Source organism: Falco punctatus (genome assembly GCF_963210335.1).
Source record: "Falco punctatus genome assembly, chromosome: 8".
NCBI lineage: Eukaryota > Metazoa > Chordata > Aves > Falconiformes > Falconidae > Falco > Falco punctatus.
This window is the reverse complement of record NC_137588.1, coordinates 58867119-58891889: the sequence shown is the minus strand read 5'-3', so window position 1 is coordinate 58891889 and position 24771 is coordinate 58867119. Positions and strand designations below refer to the sequence as shown.

Genomic DNA, 24771 nt, shown 5'->3' with positions numbered 1-24771 from the left:
GTGTTTTATTTTTGAAAGCTAACAGCAAAAAGAGAAAGATTTGAGGGAACTATGGAGAAGACCTGCCCCCATCTAGCTTGCTTGGAGAACACAGGCAAGCACAGAGAAAAGTCCTGGACATCAGAGCTGCACAATCATCTCTGCATTTACTACCCTGTGCAAGGGCATGAAGGCCAAACCGCTGGTGTCTGCACTGCCTCCCTGTCCCCCTTGCTGTGAGACCAAGTGTGAGATATTGCAAATGAGCATGTGTCTTGCTCGAATGCTCTTCCTTTAAACAAAACCACTCTGGAGCTGTGTAGTTAGAGGAGTAAGGACTTCAGTCTGAGAGTCCTGCAGCAAAGGATGGAGCCACCTCCTGAAAATCCCCACACACTCCTCAGCCCCATGTCTGCATGCCCATCCTCACCATTTATCTGCAGATGGAAGGACAGCTCCTGCTCATCATCCTCATTGGAAGCCCGGATAGTGTAAAATCCTCCTTCTTCCTGCTTCACCCGCACAAGCACCAAAGCTGTCTGGTACCTGGAGGAGTGGAGGAGACAGTGATTTGTATGGGAAGGTACCTGGGGACTGACAATGCTCAGAGGCAACCAGCTCCTACCCATCTGAGGCATGCTTGAAATCCACTCATGGAAAGGCATTCAACCACCAACCGTGTCCAACCAACAATTTGAAGGTTGCTTTGCGAATTATACACACACACACACCCTGGCGAGGAACAATGGGCCCTCACCTGGTTTCTGACAGGTTCCTGCTGGTGATGGTGAACTCGCTGCTGCTCTCCATGGTCAAAGTCTTGTTGTTCTTCAGCCATACAATGCTGGGCTGTGGGTAGGCTTCCACCTCCACCTGAATGGTGTGGCTCTTGTGGACCTCGGCATACACCGTGTTGGGTAGGTGGGTGTGGAAGCGCACAAAGCCACGCTCTGAGAGGGGGTAGGAGGGATAAGGGGGTCAGAGAGAGAAGCAACCCCCTTTCCAGCCCTTTGGACAAACATGGGTCTGCAGAAAAATGCTGTGAACACCCAGAAATGGTGGGGCAGCTCCAGATCCATCTCTCAAGGCTTCAGGCTTGTGTCTGAGAGGAGTGCAGATGCAGAGCTGCAGAGGAGCTCACGGGGCAGGCAGCATGCAGGGGAAAGGCTGTTACTTTGTGGAGATGGGGCAAGTTCCCTCAAATTACACAAAAGTAGGACAGACTGGAGATAACAATATGGCCTCACATCACCTTGGCATTGCACTGTGCAGAAGAGCTCTTACCCGTACCCTCATGTGACTTAAAGGGTCACAAAAAGCCATGGTGGGAAATTTGGGATGTTTTGAAGCCAAGAAGTGGGCAGCAGTGATGTGGGGTGAGGGAAGGCTTTTTGTCATGGTTATTTAGGGCAGAGGGGAATAGGAGAGAGAGCTGGAGGCCATGCAGAGAGAAGAGGGTGTCACTCTGGGGCATCATGCCTGGACGCCATGTGGTTTGCTGGCTTTGGGCATGTGGGCAGCAACGCACCGATCACATGGATGGTGATGTCTTTCCGGTCTGTCTTCTCATGGTAGCCCTCAGAGACATTGCAGACGTAGGTCCCACTGTCCTCTAGCTCTGCGTTCTGGATGATGAGGATGGAGCGGATCTCATGAGTGGATCCAGGTAGGAAGTCAGTCACTGGCTCCACAGCCTTCCCTGCCTGCACAATGTGGACAGAAGATATGGTCTAAGAAGTCAAGAGCATGTTCTGCCATTGAAGCTGCAAAGCCAGGCTCACAGGGAGGGAGGAGGAGGGGGGGGGGGGGTAGAGGACCCCAGTTTGGCTGCCAGAGGGACAGGGAACACGTGCTGATCAGAGGCCACTGAGACAAACAGCCTTAATCCAAGGATAACCCCATCAAGCCTCCCTGTATGGCAGCAGCAGTATCCCACAGTTTCTGCCATGGGGATATTGATGAATGATTGTCATGGGACATCTGGGCAAAGGCTGGAGCTGCTGCCCGGAGCCTGTGGGGCTGGAGTACTCACTTGCTTGCGGGGATAATCCCAGTTGAAGTTGACTAGCTCATTGCCGCTCACAGTGCACATCAGGGTAACATTTTCTCCTTGACGCACTATGGTCTGCACTGCGCTGATGGAGACGTTCACAGATGACACTGTGGGAAAGGTGAAAGAAAGGAATGAATAATGAAGTGGGCATGCAGTCCATCTATCCTGGGTGGACTGATCCACTGGGAAGTCTTTTCCCTGGTGGATGGAGTTGGCACTTCGGCAGAACCCATTCTCTAATGGAGACAAAACTAAATTCAGCCTGCAAATTGATGAGGGGCATCACTAAGGAGGCAGGGGGAGAGCTTTGTTGTGCCCTGCCATTGGGCTGAAGGAACAGCCACAGCAGGTGTACAGGTATGCTATGACAATGGCAGCTCACCCTGGATCCTATAGACATAGAAGGTGTCCGAATCCACCTCCTGGTCATCCACAATTGTCCGGCAGAAATAGGTCTTATCCTCAAAGAAGCCTTTGAATCCCTGTTGTGGGTCATAAGCAGCTGGGATGGGGTTCTCCACCTTCTTCTCATAGAGTGTCACCTGCATCTGTGGGTTGGTCACACGACATGGGATGATGGCCTCTGTGTAGCCCGTGATGAAGATGAAGAGCTCTTCAGAGGTGATTGCAGGGAGGAAGACTAGGGAGGGATCTGTGGGAGAGAAGGAACATTGATTACAGAAAGCTGCTTGAAGCTGAACCAGGGCTTCTCTGTGCTCCTCCAGGACTACAACACAGGGCTCTGTCTCCAGACTAGTGGGATGCTTCTTCTCTTACTCCCCATGGAAAAGTAGAGCTGCCATGTTGTGGGTTTGCCAAATCTCTCCTGGGGAGGGTGAGAGAGACCCAGACACTGCCACCTAGCACCGTTGCCTCCCTCCCGACTTGTCCCAACACACTACCCATGGGCCTCTCTCATGAACTGGCATACCAAAGACATGCCACAGCCAGATGACCTGCCATGAGGGCTCTCCTACAACGGGAGGAAGGATTTTGGGGAGCCAGGTGCTTAGAGACAGCATGATAGTTCAAATCCTTCTTGCTCCTGTTGGCTAAACTGTGTGGAAATGCAGAGACAAGGACATGCTGTCCCCTACCTGGAACATAGATGTACAGGGCTTTCCTCTCTGCTGGCTCTGGAGCATGGTCAGGGCTGTAGGTGCACGTGTACTCCCCGGTGTGACGACCCGTCACATTCCTGAGGGTGAGATTGCTGAAGAAGACACCATCCCTTTGCTCCAGGGATGCAGCGAGGGGCTGCCCCTCCCGTTCCCAGACCAGCACATTGTCCCCATAGCACAAGAGGGAGAAGGTGCTGTGGAGGCCGAGGACAAGCTCAGTGTCTCTGGGTTCGATGTGCAGCCCACTGCCCCCGGACGTTACCTCCGGCAGACCTGGGAGAGGAGGGAGAGAGGATTTGTTTTTTGGAATTGGATTCCTCTGAAGTCCAAGGAGAAGTATGCTAGAGCACAACCTCATGCCAATGTATTTGGTTTGTTGTGTTAGCCTTTACACTGAAAAATAACCTTGCTGGATTTGTCCTCTTTGGCATAGCCACCACTCACAAAGACATACTCTCCTCAGAACTGTCCTGTCAACCTAGACCTTGCTGGGTCACCCTTCATTCCCTGTACCTCCTGAAACCCTTACTGGAGAGGAAATAAGACATCACTGGGTTTAGCAACGTTCAAAGTTGCCCACGTTGTCCTTGGCAATTCTGGGTGGAGAACCCCCCATCTTAAGCTTTAACTCCATCTGTCCCTGTCCAAACTTTCTGCGAGGTAACTGCATCCTCAGTGCTGCCCAGTGTCATCAGACGGTGAGGAGCAGAAGGCTGGCTCAGGAGGGATTTGGGGCAGCTGCTGAAACTGTGGGTGTAGACAGAGCTACGCTGGGACGCAGCCATGCTGTGGTGCTGCTGCAACAGCCCAAGGGACATCCTTGGTAAGGATGGGGCTGGAAAGGGGGGTGACCTGGGCCTTCCCCACATTTGCTTACATTCTTGGCTTTTATGCATCCTGTGAGTTGGTGTAGATGGCTCAGGGAGCTGACAGTGCAGTATAGATAGTACTGCTGACCTCTAAATGAGCCTGTCCCTGTAAAGGCAGAGGTAGGTCTCAGATGCACCTTCAAAGGCCATGCATTTAGCAAACAAGGGGGAGAGGAGATGATGCAACTCCCTGCTCTGCTGGCTGCCTCTCCACAGGGACAGTGTCAGACGGGCACAGACTAGGCTGAAACAATGTCAGTTTACAAGAAAGTGAAAAGGGAATGAAAGCAAAACCTTGCAGGAAATCCTTTGGAAGCAATAGAGCAGGCAAGGTCTTCCTGAATGGCTCCCCATGTCTCTCCCAGCTTCCTTGCTTCACCCTTTGTCTGGATGTCCCAGTGGGGCTGGGACGCGTGCTCCTCCCTGGTGTCCCCACTGGCGGGCAGGGCAGCGGGGGACAGTCCCCAGGTACTCGAAGCACTGCTGTAAACAGCCCAGATGCAGCCAAACGTCCTGTTGCGTTGCTGCGGGGGTTTATAATATATATGGGGTCTGATCGAATCCTTCCTGCTGTGGGGGTGTCGGTAACGTCCACCTAATGCAGGTTGTCAGGTGTCTGCTGCCCGCTGAGCACACCTGGCAGTACTGCCTCTGCAAAGGTCTCCTCCTTCCACGCAGCTGCATGTCATCTTTACATCCACCCTGCCATGGGACTGGGGTGGCACGAGCCCATGGACCCAAGTCGTTAGGAGAGACAGATGTGCCTGGAGCATGCTGTGCACCCCAGTGCCTCCCCACGGCAGTGCCCTTTCCTCCCCCTCGCCCTAAAGTGAGCACCCCAGGGCAGCATCCCCACGCAGGGGCCAATCCTGCACACGCCTCCCTGGCCACAGTACTCACCAGTGAGGATGAGGAGCCAGAGAGATGTCTTCAGAGAGGGGTGCAGCATGGTGGGCTCTGGGGCTGAATCCTGCCAAGAACAAAGCGGGATAAGCGCAGCACTGCCAGCAGAGGAGGGATCCCTTGGCCACCCCGGGCAGGGGGGGCCGGAGCCCCTACCCAAGCCCCAGGTTTCTTTCTCCACCTCAGAAACCTCTCATCTCTTTCCAGTTTCCAGCCTTTCCCTCCCAGCGGGGTGGCTGGTTCCCCCTCACGCTGAATCTGCAGAAGGAGCTGTTTCTAAGGCATCTCCCGCTGGTAAACAGGGGTTTTGCTGGAGGCTCCAGCAGTTGTGTCAGCTCTTGCTCATCTCTGCTCGAACTGCCGCTCCCCGCACTGCAGAGCCCTGCCTTCCTCCCTCCCTCTGCTATACTGCTTGCCTTTTTTCCCCTTAGTTTTTGCTTCCCTCAGTCCCAGTGAGATAAAACTTGCTAGAAAACAGATTCCCCTCCAACCCTCCCACATTTTCTGCTCCCTCCAATGAAATAAAGCAAGGCCAAAGAAACTCCACAAAAACCTTAGTTTCTTGTATGTAACTTTTAAATATATATATATATATATAAAGGGAATATTTAAGAGAGCTTTTTGGTTAAAAATCCCTTTCATCAACATTTCTCAAGAAATGTTCCTGAGAGCATTTTTAGCCCTCCCAGATGCAAACCAAGAGCCCAGAAAAGATGAAGCCAGAGGTCTCTAAGAACAGTGGGGTCTGTCCCCTATGTAATGGGGTGATAGGCAACCCTCCTCATCATGCCTCAGGAATGGGGATGAGTATTTCTGAAAAGCAAAATGAAGAAGCTAACAAGGGGAAAAGTAAGGGGAAAGGCTTCCTCTGTGCCTGGGCGAAGCTGGGGGGGAAAGGCAGTTCAGCTGTCCTGAACTTGGGGATGCTCCTGCATGGAGCTCAACTTCACAGCTCAGCCACGCTGCAATCTAGGGCTGAGCTCCTGCCCTGCCGCTGGACCACCTCCCCTCTCCCAGTGCAAGAGATATTTTGAACCTGCTCCCAAGGCAGACCCCGAGGAGAAGCCCCCATGACACTGGTACATTGCTCTGCGGAGCTGCTCGCCAGGCATGAGGGCAGCTAGTGGCAATCTGGACTTGCTGACCTGGCCCCAGGCACTGTCTCTTACTGAGCGGCTCTGCTGCCTCTTGGCCCTGGAGTGGCCTCTTGGTCTGCTTGATGTTAAGGAGGAAATGTTTTTTAAATGACGTGAGCTTGTCAGATGTTTTTATTATTCTCTTGCTTTGGCTCAACAAAAGGCTGATCTACCACCAAATCCTTCCAGGTCTCCAGCTTATTCAGCAGCTTCCCTGTCCCCCCTCCAGAAAAACCCTTCTGTGATTCCTTCTTTCTTCTGCATTTGCCAGAGGGGATAAGAGAACTTACAGGGAAGAGCTGGGGGTGCGTAGGATGAAAGGACCAAGGTGAAATTCAGGCTGTAAACGAACATGACTTCACTGCACCCACCCTCAGAGAGCACCAACCTGCAGGAGAGAGGAGGATGACGGACAACCTAATCTCAATGCCCTCCAAGGCACCGCCATGAGAACAGTTAGATTTTTTTCCCAACTCTCCCTTGCAGAGGTTTGTGATTCATCTATTATTCAATGTCCAAGGTTTTAAGGACCACTGGGATCCTCTTCTTTCACCCCTCCCTGCCTGCATGCGCAACCCAGGCTGCATTCGACCCCTCCCAAAGTATCTCCTGACAGCACCTAAGGTCTTCCCAAACTCATGCCCAGGTTTTAGCTGCCTGTCCACCATCTTCATGGCTGTCACTGTTGGTCCTATTCCAGGTGAGATCTTGGATTCCTCTTCCCACACAGACAGACCCTTCACTCCACCAGTGATCTCTGTAGGATAACGATAGGGCAATCCATGGCTCTGCCAGAGCTGGCTGCAGGTGCATGTTGATGCTGGGCTAGCATGGCTGCTGGTTCAGCGAGCAGTGGGAGCCCTGCAGCCTCCATCTGCTGCCTCTGGCTGCTTCCCCTGTGTTCATAGTTGTTTTTAATAAAGCTGCTGGTTTTGCAGAAAAGCATTTCTCTTGGAGACACTTCCCAAGCAAAGTGGGAGGGTGGCAACATCTCACAAGAATTGGTGAGCTCTCCCTTGTTTGTCTGATCTGGCCAGGGCAAGAGGTATGCCTGGAGGTGCTGAGCTCTGCCCGTCCTGCAGGACGCACGCAGAACATGGCTAGCAGAAGGACAAACCTTTTTCTCCCTGTCATGTGCACACAGGCATTTCAGAAGGGATGCAAATACCCCCAGCTCACTGCCAGCCTTGAGAGCACTTGTTCTGCTCCTCAATCTCAGCTTTTGTTCTCAGCAAGAGCAATAAGATACACCCTATGAGTGCCAGACAAGGAAGAGCTGAGGTGGGTACAGCCCCATTCAGTGATCCGAAAGCAGGGTCCCAGATGTTTTCCCACCCAGAGACCCAAACACTATGGGTTAGCAGGGTGCCATGGACCCCTTAGACTCCTACAACCTTCCCATCAGCCAGGACCTGAGGATTTTCAAGCCATGGGACTACTTGCTTCCATCCATCCTGGTACATGCCTGGAAGCCAGGGAGGTCCTGCAGCAATGCCACCTCCAGCGCCCTTCCCTCAGCCCTGCGGCTCTGCAGCAGCCTCCCACCTTGCAGCTGCCAAGGTGAAGTCTGAGCTCTCCATCCCCACCTTATACCCCTCACCATCCTCTCCTCCCTGCCAGCACAGGTACAGACCTTCCTCTGCCCCTCTCTGGCACCGTGATGTGAGGGCAAGCTGTCCCTGGCCCAGCAGGGCAGGGAGCTTTTCTGTTAAGCTGCAGTGTTTATTATTCTAAAAGAGGAATTTGGCTGGGAGAGGAGACAGGAGGTCAGCTGGCTCGCAGGGAGGCTGGGCTGGCTGGGCAATGCAGCTCTGTGCCCACATTCAGGCCCACATGCCTGTGGGGTGGCCGCGCTCTCCCAGGGTCTGGGGTCCCTGGGGCCATGCTGGGGCTCTGCCGAGTGCCATGGGGGAGGATGGCTCCCTGCCAGCCTGCACACCACGTCCCTGCTCGCCTCCGCGCTGCTGCCCAGCGAGGCTGGGATCTGGGCACTTCAGGACAGCGAATATCTGGGAGGGTTTCGAGTCCAAATGAGACACAGATACAGGCGACTGTCCCTGCCCGGTGACAGGGCCACATTGTCTGTCCTTATCTGTCCTCTGTAATCACATCAGCCCAGCAGTGCTGCACGTGTGGCTTTAGGAATGCGGCCGCTCCTCCTCCGGACAGGGACAGGAGCGGCGAGCGGGTTTGCTGGCGAGACGGGAGAGCTGAGCCAGCTCGGGCTGCCGGCTTTCCCAGCCCGCTGCCGCACTGGCAAAAGGGCAGCATCCCAGAGCTGGCTGTGCCCAGGCACCGCTGAGAGCCTGTCTGAGCAGCTCTACCCTCATGCTTTTGCAGCATGTTGCATGGGGCAATGGGACAAATGGGGGCACGCCAACATCCCTGAGCAGCAGCAGCAGCGCTGTGCAGAAGGCACCCTGGGCTCTGATGGTCCATGGAGCCGTGCCCTCACAGACGGGACACAGGAGAGAGAGCCAGAGCAAAGAGGTCAGACGGGCCTCAAAGAGGGCCACGGCTGCGCCAGGACCAGTACTCAAGTCTCACAATTCCCCATATCATGACTTCACAGCTTCTCCAGAGCAGCCCACTCTCATTTCTCCTGCATCCCAAATCTGAAGACAGCTGAGCTTTCTTCTCCACCTCCTCTCCCACTCCCCTGCTTGCTGCTGCAAGTGGTGGCCAGGGGCTGATGCCTCTGTGGCTAATGAACTTGGAGAGGAATTTCTGCAGCGGGAGCAGGGCTACGCCCAGGGTCTTGGATATGTGGAAATGCTGTATCCAGCCTCTTCTGAGGGTGGTCACATCTTTATTTAGTAAGTACCATCCCTCCAGCCATCTCTGCCACTCTTCCCACTTCACAGTGCCTTGCTCAGCAGACCAGGCATCACCAAACCTTATTGATTTATTACTGTTCCCCCACTTCAGACCTATCTCTTCTTTAATGATGCTAGTAAGCCAAAGATGCCTTTGCTAATGCCCAAAATATGTTGTGTGGGCTCAGTCTTGACTATTCCTGGGAAACCAGGCGAGAATTTCCTTTGACTTAGCTCAGCATGCCCTGCCACACCTCTGAGCTCCCTTCCCTCTGCTGTTGCTCCCAGCACGTGTACGGGGCAGCGCTCGTGGCAGAGCACCACAGCACCCATGGCAGTGCTGGCACAAGCATCGCATGACACCGCCCGTGCCCAAGCATGGATCATGTAGGATGGGGACATTTCCAGCACTGCAAATGTCTTAAACCATGAGCATCCACACCAAGGGGGCCCTCCCAGGCCACTGCCCTCCTCCCAAGCATGCCTAGCCTATGTTTCTTGCCTTTCCTCCAGAACCACTAACGTCCTGTGGAGAACCAGCTTGGGGGTCCTGCAAGCACCTCCAGTGCCGTGGGAGCCGGAACCAGCCTTAAAGCTAGTGCATGGGGAAGGAGATGGCTCGGCGTGCCAGGGAGGGGGAGAGCAGCCGCAGCTGTGCTGACAGCCACCTTGGGAGGAGCTCTGGTCCCTACACACCAGCAAGGGGATGTGCTATCTGCTGGAAATCAGGGTGCACAGACCCAGCTCAGCAAATTTACATTACCAGGGCAATTCCTGCACCCATTACCCCACATTGCTTTTCTACACTCACTGTGCTCCCCTTGCCCAAGCCTCCCTCATCCTGCAATGCTGGGCAGAGGTGCTGGCTGCCAGCCCGGCTTGCCAGGGCATCTCGGCTGGCGACAGGACGACCGTGGTGAGAGAAGGAGTGGAGAAGCAAAGCCAGGCCTCTCACACAGCCTCTGGTCCTTTCTCTTCCTCTGGCTTTCTATTTCTAGCAACTTTTCTTGCTAGGGCTGTGCTTCCAGGCGCTCCCACAATGCTTGCCGGCCCTGCCGTCCTGCCAAGCAGGCGAGGGACATCTGGTGCAAATTAGCGGGAAATAAAATATACTTTATTTCTTCTTTGTCTAAGCGCATCTGAGTCATTAAGTGAGATCGTGGGTGCCCATATGCAATAAAAAAAAAAAGCCCCGTATGGATCCCATGATCAGTGCTACTCGCAGCCAGGGAGCGAGGGCTTTTCCTGGCTGGAGGGAGCACCGTCCCCCTCTTTTGACAGCAAAAAGCTCCCCGAGCAAAGGCTGGAGACTCCTGAAACCCAAGCTTTGCTTGTCTGGCAGTGAAACTCTTTGGCTTGTCCTGTGTTCCTCTGCCACCCTCCCTCTGGCCTCTGCAACTGCTTCTTTCCCACCCTTTAATCTAAATAAAACTGAGTGGTTGGTGGTGGTGGTTTTTTTTTCCATTTGGCTGGAACCATCCAGAGTTGCAACATCTCTCCTCTGGGGTCCCTTGGCTCTCATGACACCGTGTTTACTCACAGGCCAGATTATCATCACAGAGCCCTTTTTCTTTTTCCCAGCACATGGCTAGAATTAGGCAGGGCACACACATGGGGAGCCTGCCGTCCCAAGGCCCATAAACAGCTGCTGATAAAACACAGAGGTAGGAAATCTGAAACCAGGCTGAGGGGCAGAGGGGAGGGGAGTCCCTGGGGTCCCACAGGCCATCCCTGCCCAGGGGATGAACATCTGGGGGCAAAACCCGCCTCACCCAACCACCTGCCAGCACCAAGGGGTTCTGAGGCTTTACCCAGGCACCGGTGAGACCAAGGGATGCTGAGAGCCCTGGCTGCCCGTTTGCAGCGTGCCTGAGTTTGGGGGTTCCTTGCAGAGGTGAGGTTTTGCAAGCACTTAGAGGCAGCACTGCTAATGCCTGAACCCTCTGAGTGGTTTTGCCAGAGCTCTTTGGTCTGCGAAGATGTGATTAAACCCACAATTCTGGTGTGGACCACGCTCTTAGGAGATGGTCAAAGCAGGGGCATATGCCACCTCCAGGGCAGTATGAGCTCAGGGCCACCACATAGCCACAGGTGGGGACAGCTTTCCTGCTTGCCTCTGCTGCAGAAAGCAGGGATAGTGTGACCAGAGACCCTGCCCAGGACCTCAGATCCTGGTCCCCAGCTTCAGTGGCACCTGGAGGAGGTGGTTGTGTGATCATGAGGGCACTGGTCCTGCAGCCAGATGGCAGGACATGAGCTATCACAGGCAGCCTTCTCCGGGCCAGCCTGCCACGGGCTATTGCAGGCTTTGACAGCATCTGTCAGAAAGCTGAAAATGAGGACCATGACTCCAAAGCAGGGAGGGAAGCTGCCGGGGAGGATGATGAGTCCGCATTGAGCCCCGGCGGTATGATTCAGCAGCCCTGGGGTCAGCCATGTGAGGAATGGGGTGGGGTGGTGAGCCCCATGCAGCCCCGTTTCAGCTGTGGCCACCCTCCCCATCCGAGTGTGGGGTGACTGTAACGTGCACGCACGCGATCCAGAAAACCTCAAGCCATGGGCTTTCTCGCTGCGAGGAGCTGGGACAGGGGGACATGGGACCATGGTGAGCCCTGCACTCTCAGCTTTAATCCCCCCCCAGCTTTCCCACTCCATTTTAAGCCCATGGGAGATGGAGGAAAAAAGCGACCTATTTAGTGTAAGTTCAAAATAAAACAAAACATCTGTTTGGAGAGGTGCCAGCATTACAAATAATCCCCCAGCCTCGAGTGCTGGTATTTGTGGCCCTTTCAGCTGCATATGCTCCCCTGCTTCCACTTTCGGAGGAAAGGCCATGCCCCAGGGCTGACAGGGCTGCTCCCCAGAGCCTGCGAGCTTGGCCCAGGCTGTGGGAAAACCCTGGGTGAGGACCAGGGCTCACCTGGGGTCAGGGAAGGAGGAATGGGGGTGTTAGGAAGAACGGCTGCCACGTGCCAGGCAAAGCTGAGGCAGTGCCTAGCTGTCCCTTGCTGCATACCCTGCTCCTCACCCCAGACAAATCCTGTCTCCCTTACCCTCCCTAGGGCAGCCAATCAGTGCCAGGGCCATGGTGATGCCACGACGGGTCCATGGTGGTGCTGGGGACTGGCCAGCATTTCGGAGCACAGCCCCGAAGTCTGGCGTTGTGTGTGACAAGGGATGCTCACACTGGGTGGGGGGAGCAGGGCTTTGCTCAGCCTTGGGGCTGGCCCATTGCAGTGCAGCGATCCCCTGGGGAGGCACAAATGTGCCCCTTGGGAGCATTTCAGCCTTTCCCAGCACCCTTCTCCAGCAGGATGCTCTAAAGGATGCAACAGAGCCCAGCTGGCTGTCCGTTACCGTCCCCCAACTTCCCCATTGCCCCGACAGCAAAGACATTTCAGGAGAACACATCACGCGAGTTATGAACGTAGCTGCAGGGCACCTAAACCACAGCTCAGTACCCACACAGCTCCCTGCATTGCTTCACTGCTGGCCCCTCCAACCAAGCAGCAACACCTCAGGGCTGGCTGGCAGCAGTGACTCAAAGAGCTCTCTGGCCCCTCCACCCCTGAAGTGGCATATTGAGGGGTCCCAGCTCCCGAGCACGTGGGGCTGGATGGGGCTTGCCTCTCTGAGCAGAGCCCACCTGTTTGCCTGCTGGTTTTCCCCACCACTGGTGGAGTGGAAGGGGGAAGCAGGGGATGTGGGACCAAGGGTTAGGCACCATCCTGGCTGCTGATCTCATGTCCTGGCACCCCCAGGGCTTTCCCCGCTCACATACCTTGGCTGCCAGAAAGCTGTGTCTGCTTTCCCGCGGAGATGAGATGCAAGGGAAGCACTCTGCTAAGGTATACATGAGGAGGAAAATAATCCCCAGCATGTCAGCACCACTATCACCTGCTCAGAGCTGCTATTTGAGGGTGGCTGCTATGATGGGGCCAGGGCTAGAGCCAAAGGTCCCAGCTTGCTCTAATTAACCACTAATCATCAGCTGGGAGGGGAGGGTGATGGAGGCAGGAGAAAGAGAGCCATCCTGAGCCCTGGTAGGATGTAGGGTCTTTGCAAAGTCCCAGGAGCAGTCAGAATGTTGTGGTCTTATTAGTCCTACATAACAGTGAAGGATGAGCAACCTGATCCTTCTCTGACAATTTCCCTGAGACACAGATCTACCAGGGAGGAGGAGATAATCTGTAGATGTATCAGCTCTTCTCAGCTGCCTGTGAGGGACCAGAGCTTAATCGCTTTGTTCTGGAGTTTTAAACTCTTGTGTCTGGGATTAGGCGCTCATCAGCTCTGTGGTCAGGGCACCCTTTGCCCATCTGTGGGACCCAGAGAGGAGCCTGGCACTGTAGCTGGGGTGGGAGAGTGCAAGGCCAGGTAGTGCTGGGGTGTGAAGGGCAGAGGCTGCTTCCAGAGGGGAGCTGTGTTTAATTTGGCCCTGCTGCTCCTAGGTTCCTGGGAGGAAGCAAAATGCAGCTGCTGGTGCAGCTCTTGGTGCTGGGGACTGATCCTGCCCCCTCCTCCATAAGCTCACCTGTGGGGCAGGAGGACCAGGGTGGTGGCACCCAGGACAGTAGAGGGCTGAACCATAGTGGTGGGGCAGCCACCCTCATCCCATCCCATCCCCCCTCTCCTGTCTGCTGGCAAGCTGGGGTCAGACGCCCAGGAGGCAATCGCATATGATGTAGGTCTGGCCCCCACCTCCTTATAACAGCAGGACCTGGGGGCAACGATGGAGCTTTCTGGAGCAGGGGGTGCAGAAATCCAACACATTCCCTATGTATCTGCAGATTGCACAGGGGATGCCTCCCTCTTGGATAACCTTTTCCTATGTGCTCTGGCCGGGCTCTTGCCATCCTGCATGCAGGGTCCTCTATAACCTCCAGCAGTTCCTCTCCCCTCAGTCATGGAGCAAAAATCAGCTTCCCTGTGCACCCATGCTCTGCAAACAGCCCCTGCCCCCCAAACCTCGCAGATCCTCTGGAGGAGAAGCTAAGACAGGACTCTGTGTCAGGGCTAGCAGCTGCCATCACCCCCTGCCCTCCCCTGAGCACAGCTTTAAAATGGGCGCCGAGTCCTGCTCCCTGCACAAGGAATTCCTGAATCAAACCATATTCTCCCAAACAGCTCCCAGGCTGGAGAGTGAAACTTGGCAGCTGCCTGCAGGAGAGCGGAGGGGACCCTGTCACGATGCCGGCAGTGCTTGGCCCCGAGGAAAGCAGGGTTTCTGTTCTGCAACCATTTGCTCAGCAAAGGCTGAAACCGAGGTGACTTCCAGCTTGCGAGCAGAGAATGTGCTTGCAGAGAGTGGAGCTCGAAATGGTGTATTTTCTGCTGGCCCCAGTTCAGACAAACCCACAAGCAAACATATTTTTTTGTATAAATAAGACAGTGTGTCTCGCCAGTTAAAGCAATTCAAACATGAATGTAGCAATTTAATTGGTGCCAATTACTGTGTCTCTGTAGCATTAAGATTTCAGTCACAGACCCTTCCGCATGGTAGATGGGCCCGCAGGGGGAAGGCAGAGGGACCAGCAGGATGGGGTCCCCTGCCTGCTTTGGGACCCTCATCCCTCCGAGCAGCCCTGGTGCTACCCGTGGGGACATGCTGAGAAGACCCTTTCCATAATGGGTAGGTGGTCCCTCCTACTCAGCCTGTCTCCTAGTCTGCAGCCCAGGGTTTGGCGGCCAGCACAGTGCCCTAGTTAAATCCCTGCACCCTCCAGCTCTTCCCTGCTCCTGCACCCCACAGCATCCTGCAAGCTCCATGACACACCAGCTCTCATTGAGCCTGGAGAAGAACATAGGGTGGCTGTTGGCAGGGACCTGGACAGATGAGCAGATGCCCCTGCAGGCATGCCCTGGAGAGGATGAGTCCAGCCACGGGCTCAAGACACATGGTATTTGCAAATGGTATTTGCACTACACCAGCCTGGCTTTCCTGGTAGCAGCCTTTCTGTGGGAGCTTTTGTGAGCTCTCTGCTCTCTGCACAGGCTCTCCCACCGTGATCCTCTGGCTCTGCAGGTTGGTGGTTGCAAGAGAAGGGCACAAACACAGACCAGGGCATGCCACAGCCTGTGTGCCAGGTGTGCACCCAGGAACAATGAAAAAGCAGGGTGTGAGGGGCAGCGCATCACTGTACGGCTCCTGCTGCCAGGCTGGAGGGCCAATGGACCCTTGTAAGCACGTGATCCATCCCAGCACCCCTCTGTGCATCTCTGGTATGTGTCCCTGTCCCTGTCCCAGCTGGGCCTGCTCAGTGTCCCCCATGGTGTCAGGAAAGCACTGCACTTCCAGGAGGAGTTGTCCCAGTGGGAGCAGAGCAGGGCAGAGGTGCACTTGGCTCGGGGAGCCTAATTAGGCAACCAGGGAGAGGAGGAGGGGAAACAGCCACCCCTAAAACAAGCCTGGTTATGTCCAATTTGACTGGTGGAGCGGAAGGAGCCTCCTGGAGCTGCTCCAGCCTCTGAGGAAACAATACCCAGTCTATACCCTTCCCTTGCAACTCCTCTCCAGGGGATTTCTTTGCCTTGGTTGAAGTACAAACAAACAAACTCCATGAAGTGTTCAGCTCAGATCCTCCCTTGCAGGGATAGGATGCATCCCACCAGCCCCAAGCCTGCATGGTCCCCAGCTCCCCCCAGCTCTGGGCCAAAGGCAGCCCCCGCTGCCAGCACCAGAGCTGTGCTCCTGTGGGATTTGGCCACCACGTAGCTCCTCCACTCCCTGCCCTTTGCTGCTGCATCCTGGGAAGACACTTTGCTGGAGCCTGACCCTATGAACACCATTGCAATCCCATCCCACTCCAGTGCGGCATCAGGCACTGGGGCCAGTGAGACCTCAGGGCCTCCTGGCCCCAGGGTGGAGCAGGGCACAGGAGTCCCTGCCCGGACCCTCTGGCAGCGGCCCGCAACACCTGCCCGTCATTCGGGTGATGCTTCGGCCAGCCAACATGGTCTTTCTTTGTACAGCATCACTATCGCAGCTAGAGATAGGTTCTTAACCTCAGCTTTCCTCCAGTACTCACCAAGGCAATTTTGTCTTGCCCTAGTCCTGGAGAAGGGCTCAGCGCTCTCCTCTCTCTAACAGTGTTGTTCTGAACGCTTTGGAAATCCTGTCACAGACCCATCAAAAATGAGGCTGAAAGAGATCATGGGGTCATTGCCCTGCTTGCAGTGCCCACATCTCCCCAGCCAGAGGTTTGCCCAACATGTCTTTTGAAACCTGTAGGGCTGAAGGCACCCAGCCTCTCATCTTTAAACCTACAGACATTTCCCCTGAAAGCTAACTTGTTTCTTTGCAGTGACCTTTCCCTTGCATGAAGACTGTGCACTACATCCCCACAACATCCAGTGACCAATGAGCCCCATCAACCCCTCCCCGAGCCCTCTGCATCCTCTTCTGGGCTTCTGATCCCTCTCTGCTCTCCCCAGCCTTTCCACTCTGTGGACTGGAGCTCTTCTATCCCTGATGAAGTGCTTGGCATCATTTGCTGGGGGGACTAGCTCCCCCCACCCTGCCTGTTCATGACGCCCCCAGCCACGCGCCTTTTGGCACACCCCATGGGAAGAGCTGTGGGTTTCCCCACACCACGCTGCAATCCGGTTTGTGTCCACTATAGCCCCCAGATCCTTTCCCACTGCATGAGCTGCCTGGGCTGTTAGCTCCGAAGATGACACACAGACATCTAGTATTTCTTTCCTAATGGCAGCGTGCTGTCACAGCTTGCTGTTGCTGATCCCCGTGCCCTTGGGATCCTCCTGCGCTCTGATCTGCCTGCACACCAGCTGCCCACCCAGCTTGGTGCCAGCCCAGAGTTTAGCACGCGTGCTTGTCTGTTGCCCAGGCAGTTAATGCAGAGATTGCAGAAGACCAAGCCCAAGTCAGAGCCCTGTGGGACCCCACTAGAAATGACCAGGACTTTGGACAACAAGCCATGGCTAACTTCTCCCTGACTGCAGCATCACAGCTGGGCGTGCTTGTATTCAGATCATGCTGCCCGTTCGGACTATGGGCAGCCTGAACCTGCAGCCCTGTGTGGGGATGCAGGAGAGGAGCTGAGGGCAGGTGATCGGGTGGCCACAGTCCCTCCGCCTGCTCCTTCAGCGAGGACCCGCCATGTTGTTGAGCTGGAGAAAGGGGCAGCTGGTTTTTAGGGAGAGAGAAAATCCCTTTGCATGCTGCAAAATGGGTGGCTGTGGCTTGATTCTTCTCCAAACCCCCGACCCCTCTTGATGCACCAACTGACTTAGAAGTGTTTCCTGGACCCAGGGACATTGTCAGGGGTTGGTGACTGCCACCGGGGCCACATCTCACCCAAGCCTGGGTGACATCAATGTCAAGGAGCAACTTCAAGCCTCATGTCAGACCATGCACAGAGTTAACTGTCAACCAAGGTGGCTACCTGGCGACTCCCTCTCCAAGCCAGCACATGGCCTCTGCCAGGCAGACCTATGGCTTTGCCACTGGCTCCGGTTGCCTGAACGAAACGTGCCCCTTTCCCAAGAGTATGGGATGCACAGTCACCTTGTCCTGCAGAGTGCTGAGGGGGAAATGACCCTTCAACCAACGCCCCAATGACCCCTGGGGAGCACTGGGGCTCAGCATTACCAGTTCTTGCCATTGATAGGAGACCTTCTGAAAAGATTTGGGACTGCCAAGCCCCTGCAAACAGGTGCTGTGGGGCAAGGATGGAGCAGCACAACATCCCTTTCCACCACAAGTCGTACTTTGAAAGTCTCCTTGTTGGCGGATGAGTGCAGGAACTGGATGCCCTGAGCCCGCAGTGGTCCCAGCATGAGCACCAAAGCCCCACAGGTCATGCAGCCCCTGTCCCTGGACTGTCAGGGCTGCCTGAGTCAGCACAGCTTTATTCCACACCAGTTCCAGCCTGCTGGAGATCCTCAGCTCCTGGGCACTTGGACAGCAGAGCGGTTGCCCATATCCATGCCTAGAAGGGTTTTACAAGGCTCTGCCCCTCCGGTACCCGGCACTCCAGGGTGCAGGCCCTGAGCAGGGCTTGCAGACATCCCTCTCCACTTTGGCCTGGTCCACGAGGACAGGAGTCCCACCAAGGGCACAGACCGAAGCAGCATGGTCCTAGGAGACCCTGCATTTAGGGATGACCACAGGTATGTTCAAACAGTCTAATGCTGCGGTGATGCTGCTCTGCAGTGGAGTACACTTACACTTCTAGAAGATGTCTTGCTAGGGGTGGCGAGCAGTCCCTTCCCCGCACACATCCCAGCCCTCCCACAGCCACCAGGCTGGGAGAGCCAGGGTAACCCTCTGACCCAGGGAAGGACCGAGAGCTCCCCAGGGAGAAGCAGAGATCCACTGGGCCCTGCTCCCGCTGCAGCACTATACCCCTCCAGTCCCTCGGCTCCCTGCAGTTTTCCCAGCCTAGGACCTGGAGAGCGGATGGGATGGCTTTTCCCGCGGGATGCCGCAGAGCTCAGCTGCTCTCCATCAACCACCACCTCCCCAGGGCCTGGCAGGGTGTTTTGTGGTGCCAGCCCCATGCAGGCGAGCAAAGCCCCTTCCAGAGCAACTAGGCTAGCTCGAGGAGAGGATCCCTGGGGTCTGTACCACCTCCAGCACGCGGCTCCCTGGCCAGAGAGCCAGAGCAGAGCAGGAGGGCCAGCCGACCCCCGGGTGGGTGACACGAGGGCTTACCTTGGGCAGGGTCTCACCGGGCAAATGCCTGTGCCGCAGGTCCCACGGGCGCTGGCCGCCCCGAAATTCCTTCCTCTCCTCCTCCGCACTCTTTATCTGCTGCCTGCCGAAGCTCTCCCTGCCCTCCCAGCTTTCCCCAGCTGGCAAGGCTTTTCCACTTAAAGGAGAAAGAGAGGGAAGGGAAGAAATGAAGTGGAGGGGAGGAGGGGAAAAAAAATAAAATAAAATCAAAAGGAGAGGCAAGGCTGTGCCAGGGCTGGGCTGCAGCCAAGCCCTTGCTCTGCTCCTCTAGTGCATCTTAGCAGCACCCTGGGCAGACCCCAGCCCACCTGGGAGGGGGTCCAGCCACCTCGAACCCCAGCGTGGAGCAAAGCCCCGGGCTGAGGGGTGTGCACGCGTGTGTGTGTGCGTGTATAAATAAAAGAGACCTCGGGAGGAGGAGAAGGGGGGAGGCTGCCTCGCCAATGAGGAGCGGAGTCCCTCCGACTTCCTCCCTCCACCCTCTGCGGGGACCCTTTGCAGAGCAAAACTTGCGATTAAAGCCCAGCAGATGAGTGTGAGGGGAGGGGAAAAAAAAAATTAAGAAAGGAGGAGAAGCCAAAGGGGCTGCAGGAGAGGGGAGTTTTGCTGCAGGCTGCCGATGACGGGGAGAAGTGAGGGCCTGGCTAACGGGAAACAAAAGGAGCCCAGACCAGCCCGGCTCTCGCCTCCTTAAACCGGAGGAAAGGAGCTGCTCTCTCCCTGTCTGCTTTCAATTCTGGCCTTTTTCCCTGTTTTCTTTTTCTTTTCTTCCCCCCCACCCCCCCGCTTCAAGCCCCCCTCCCCTTTTTCTTTTTTTTTTTTTTCCTCCCTTTCTCAGGATATGAGGGGATGTTTAGAAAATCCGCTGCCCACGCCAGCAGCTGACTCATGTTTTTATTAAAGAAGGCCTGTACTGAACCGACTCCGCATATTCCCCCCGGACGCCTCCCCGTGCCGTGCCGGCACTGCGCCTCCCGCCCCGCTGACCCCTGGCTGGCCACGGCCACTCAGGGACCGCCAACGCGCCCTCCCAGCCCTTTTGTTTTTTTGGAAAGGGGAATAAAAGGTCTTGTGCGACTGGGATGCTGCAGCAGATGGTGGTTTGGTTGTGGACTCAGGGCCGTTTGGGCTGCCGAGGGGCATGGAGCTGGGAGAGGCAGCAGGAGTTTCCACCTCAGCCATGCCATCATCTCAGATGTCCTGCACCCCTCCTGCTCTGGCAGGGTGGAAGCCAGCTGAGGAACCTGCTGAGTCATTTGATGAGTCCAAATAGTTTCTGAGAGTCTCTCAAGAGGCACAGCATTATTGTTTATCCAAAAGAGTATTATTTTTTTTTGATTTGTTTCAGGACTGTAATGAGGTGCAGAAGCTCTTTGGATCAAAATTGTTGTTTGACTCATCAGCTCTTGTCACCATTTCCATCTTGGGGATGTGCTTTTGTCTGATCCGGACAAGAAAAACTGCAAAAATACACTGGCTATCCTGAAAAAGGAGACTCCCCTGAAAAGATGCTTTTCTATCTTTCTTTCTTTTCCTTTCCAAGAATTAAAAAGCCCTTCCCGTAAGGACAACATCACTGAAATCTATGTTCCTGGCTTGTTTGCAAGGCAGACTCATCCCCTTCTGCCTCACTAACGAATGCCTGCACAATGGGCACAGCTAATGATTCCCCAGCTGGATGATACCAAGAGATTGCTACTTATCATCCTTTATCTCAGTGTTTTCTTTGCACTGCCAAAAATCAAAGGGGAAAGCCTTTGTTCTGTGCAACCGCGGAAGGTGAGGAGAGCCTGGCTGCGGCACCCCTGCAGCTGCACAGATACAGCTGTGGCACCCCTGCCGCTGCACAGGTACAGCTGCAGGCAGGGCAGGGGACATGCGGGTCTGGCTGAGCCTGGGCAGGAGAGGGAGGCTGGGGAAAGGAAGGATGCTGAGAGGCAGCCCCCTGGGAGATGGAGGGGCTCCTACACTGGGCTGGGGCAGAGAGGGTGTGAAGCAGTGGTGGCTGGGTGAGACCCCGCTGCTCCCCTGTGCTGGGCTGGCCAGATTCCCTTACTCCAGGTGTGGTGGTGGCCATGTGTTGGGGGTCCTTGGCAGCCCCCCCCAGAGCTGAGATGGGCTGTAGTGCTGAAAAGGAGCCAGCAAGCGTGAGAGCAGTTCATATGGGGGGCAGACGTCAGAGGGGACGTGCTGCGCACATGGCTTTTCCCAACACTTTTCCCAAGGGATAAAGATGTGTCTGACGGGTCGCTGTGCAGGGACATGTGGGCTGCTGGGAACAGCCCAGCAGAGCTATTTCCTGGTAGTATCCTCGTGCCAAGGACAGCATCACTGCTCCCAACCCAGCGGGAGATGGAGAGACCCACTGGTACAATCCTGCTGGGCCCCTTGCACTGGAGACGGGCTATCTGGGGTGGGCAGAGGGTGGAAAACCTAGCATGGACCCCGCTTGAGGGCAGTGCATCCTGATCCCAAGGTGGGATATGTTCCCCTGTCTCCCCCCTGCAAATGGGTCACCCCAATGCCTACTCCCGGGCTGGGAGCAGAGACAACCTGGGCAAACAAAACACTCTCCCAGAAGTTGTCTGCAAAGGCCAGGGTTCATTGTTTTGGGATGCTGGGGGAGCCCTGGAAAGCCGACAGCATCCCAGCAAGCACACGGCGGCCCGTGCTGTATGTCCCCAGGGAGCATTCAGGGCTGTGCACTTTATTTAAGAACAGCACATCGGGGTTACGGCAGCTCCTGGGAAAGGCCAGCTCAGAGGAAGCAGCGAAGCCAGAGGGACTCGTCTGTGTGAGTGCGTGGGTGGAGTGCAGCAACTCAGCTACCTCTGCCACATCCCCCCTTCATTGCTCACCTCTATTTTTGGTGCCTGCACCCCTGTTTGTGGCGCTTGCAGTACTTAGTGATTCCTCCAAGGCTGGGACAGCTGCAGTGTGGGCTGCCAGAGCCACTCTCAGCTGAGATTTCCAGCCTCAATAAGCATCGTTAAGTGCTAGTGGGAAACTGGGGTCACGTAGTGCTACGTCTCTGGAGGGGACAGCAGCCACTGAGATAGGGACACTGCAGTATTTGGATAGTTCTGGCATCACCTGGATCAAAGCATCTCTCTGATCTCCTGCCCCATCCCAGGTGGAGCTGGGACCACGGGGAAAAGCCCATATCCTGCACTTGACGTGGAGAAGAGACACCAGAGCCAAGTGACCCAACACAATGTTGGGAACCGCCACGCTGGAGCCAGCAATGGGTCCCATGTGCCAGCAGGGAGGCAGGTAGGAAAGAAGAAGCAGATGTTGGCTTTCCCCACATCTCCAAAATTTTAACAAGGGCTAGACTTGCCCCTGGCTTCGGTTCCTCTGAGCCTCTACCAACTCCAAGTCAGCTCAGGAATTTCAGCATCGCTCTGGTGTGGTGTCAAGCCACAGACCACAAGAGAGGAGCGGCGGGTGCCAGGGAGCACAGCACCACATCTGGGCAACCCACCCGGTGTGGCAGCTGCCAACACTTGCTCCTGGCTGGATCCAGCTCTTGGGCTCTGGGGAGAGCTTCATGGAGGCTTCATCCAGCCCTTTCCAGGGCTCTGACCTGGCCTCCAGAGGAACGGCTACCCTGTGCATGGTCCTGCTTCGCCAGGGTGGCAGTGGGGGGCCCAGGGATGAAGGGGAGGCAGAAGGTGCTGGGCTCCTTCCAAAGTGACCAATGTGCCGGGGAGCATCCTGGGCTGGGGAGCATCCTGCAGAATGCCAGCCACGGACACCGCAGGGTGACAGTGGTGTCAGGAGGTAGCACTCACCATATGCCATACAGTGCTGGGACCCTACAGATGCTGGCCCGTCCCCTACATCCCCTGGGTTCGGCCGTTCGGAGGAGGCACTAGCCAGTGGCAGAGGATGCTAGCCCGCTGCCTTTCCCTGCCTTGGGGCCTTTCCGCCCCCGTCCCACGCACTCTTCCTAACCCCCATGATGAGCCTCGGTATTAAATGTGCTCCGCAGAGCCCTGGGAGGCAGCGGCAGGCTCCTGGGTGAATACTAATAGGGATGCCGTCCGGTCGCCCCAGACTTTCCCACACATCTGCAGCCACTTAATGTGGGAATCGTTAACCCTCTGCTTACGCAGCTCCTGAAACACAGCGAAGGAGCGAAACATGGCCAGGATGCTCCCTGCCAGGCCCTGGCCACCTTTGGGACCCCATGCCTCCTGTCACAGGCTGGGTGGGTGAGCCATGCTCAGCACCCATCAGCTGCATAGTGAGCACCCAGCTCTGTGCTGGTGCAGGGGGAATTGCATCACCAACTCAGTGAGAGCAGAGGCCCTGCATGTGCTGGAAAGCAACATGCCAGCGTGTGTCCCTGTCCCTAACGCACTCTTGAGGATAGTCCCAAGATTTGTGGCATTTGCATTTTGCCAGGAAAGCTGATCCAGATCCTGAAGAGCAACACCAAGCCCAGGGGTGGGGAGACAGGGGCTGTACAGCAGTGCTGGCAGCACATCAGTCTTGGGCTATCCCAGCCTCCTCTCTCTGGAGAGCAGCTCTGCAAAGCCCACCTCAGCACAGGGACACTAGTGCCAGCAGAGACACGGTTCAGGCAGCTGGGAAAAGCCAAAGGACATGCAGGAGTCTGCAAGTGGGACTGATGGAGCTGGGACAGCAGGTTGTCCTCTGCAAGAGGGTTGCACTGATGTCTCTGTTGCCAGAGAGGAGGGGATGCTCTCGGGCCATTCAGTGGGGTGGCTGTGCTTGCCCCAACCCTCCCTTGTTCTCTGGGATGCTGCTCCAAAGATGTATGGCAGGAACGATGCATAGCAGATGTGCTGTGCTCTCCCTTTCCTCCTGCTGCAGGAGGGCAGCAGGAGAAGCTGGGGAATGGGAGGAAGGTGCTGGCTGGGCTGAGGTGTACATGGAGCCACTCTGGGAGCAGCTCTGGGATGTGCTGGTCTGAGGCCACAGGTTTGCCTTTGGGAGCAATAGGCACTGGGGGGAGTGGGGAGGTCATGGGTCCATGGGGCTGCCAGGGCAGTGGTGGGGCAGGAGGCTCTGGGGTGAAAGGGGAGCAAGGGGAGGCACCTGCTTGACCCTTTGCAGGCATCTCCCTGTCCTGCTGAAACCAGAGCAAGTCGGGGGAAAAGGCAGGGCTTAGTTTCCCAAGGCGAGAGCCTCCTCCCTGGGAGGAGGAGATGGTGGGGTTGTCTCCCCTGCAAACCTGCTCCATCTGTGATAGCTGTTTGCAGCCTGGCCCTGGGGACCTCCCAGCCCTCCCTTTCCCAGCCCTCTTGCTTCCAGGAGATGGCATCACTCGATCACGGATAGCAGCACCAAGGCCCAGGGAGTGTTGGGGGAACCCTGGCTGCTCTCCCCTGAGTCCACCTGGTTCCACCAGGCATCTCAGGTCTGGAGGAATAGCGGGAGCTCCCCAGGCTGGGTTTGGTGCTGGGAGTCTCTGGGGTGGATGGAGAGGTACTGTCACCTTCTCTCGCCCAGCTGGGGACTCCCGGGGTCTCTGGCAGCTCCTGATCTGCTCACCCATGGGACCCCGGTATGGGTGGTATCCTGGGGCACTGAGGGTCCCCAGCAGCACCTTCAGCCCCAGTCTAGCAGTTAGGATGCTCCTTGGGGAGCCCATGGGGGGTTTCTCACCTGGCTTTTCCCCAGCATAAACTCTGCCAGCCATAATCCCCACCAGCAATAAATAAGCCAAAGAAAAGGAAAAGAGGGAAGCCGTTGTCATATCTTTATGGCTCAGTTGTCTTCCCCTGCCCCCTTCGCCCTGCACCGAGGGAGTTGGTGGCATGGCTGTTAGCAGGCACCTGGCAATGCTGCGCCCTGCCGAGCCCTTCATCTGCCGCAGGGAGGATGCAGGTGTGGGATGCTGCCCCCAGACCCCTGAACCCCCTGGTCCCCAGCAGCCACCTGAGACCAGGCTGCCTGTCACTGCCCATGGGAAAGAGCCAGTGGCAGGAATAACCCCAGCATCCCCCGTCCCTGCAATGCAGCTGCCCCCAGGATGGGACCCAGCAGCCACCTGCATTCCACCGTCCCTCCCACCATCTGCTCAGGGAGGGGCAGGGGGGCATCTTCTTTTTTCCCCACTCCCTGAGCCAACGCCTCTTTGCTGGCAGGAGGAGGAGGAGGAAGAAGGCCTTAGCTCTCTTGTTTAAACAAAGCCATGGCTGTGCTGAGACCTTGGGAAAAATCCA

General features: G+C 56.1%; 1 protein-coding gene across 4 annotated transcripts in view; it reads right to left on the bottom strand.

Annotated features, from left to right (window-relative positions):
* PDGFRB (platelet derived growth factor receptor beta) overlaps positions 1–19338 on the bottom strand; it is a 34567-nt gene extending 15229 nt beyond the window's left edge. The window contains exons 1-9 of one of the 4 annotated variants that reach the window (XM_080399441.1): positions 18554–19338; positions 6352–6449; positions 4923–4992; positions 3130–3426; positions 2415–2684; positions 2012–2139; positions 1508–1682; positions 737–929; positions 410–525 (exon numbers count right to left, since the gene is read on the bottom strand). In XM_080399441.1, the coding sequence (XP_080255567.1) occupies positions 410–525; positions 737–929; positions 1508–1682; positions 2012–2139; positions 2415–2684; positions 3130–3426; positions 4923–4971 (1228 nt within the window). In that variant the 5' untranslated portion in view covers positions 4972–4992; positions 6352–6449; positions 18554–19338. Of the gene's footprint in view, positions 1–409; positions 526–736; positions 930–1507; positions 1683–2011; positions 2140–2414; positions 2685–3129; positions 3427–4922; positions 4993–6351; positions 6450–18553 lie in introns of those variants that run through there. The other 3 variants (XM_080399440.1, XM_080399439.1, XM_080399442.1) reach the window with 3 other exon arrangements.
* Between the last annotated feature and the right edge of the window lie 5433 nt (positions 19339–24771).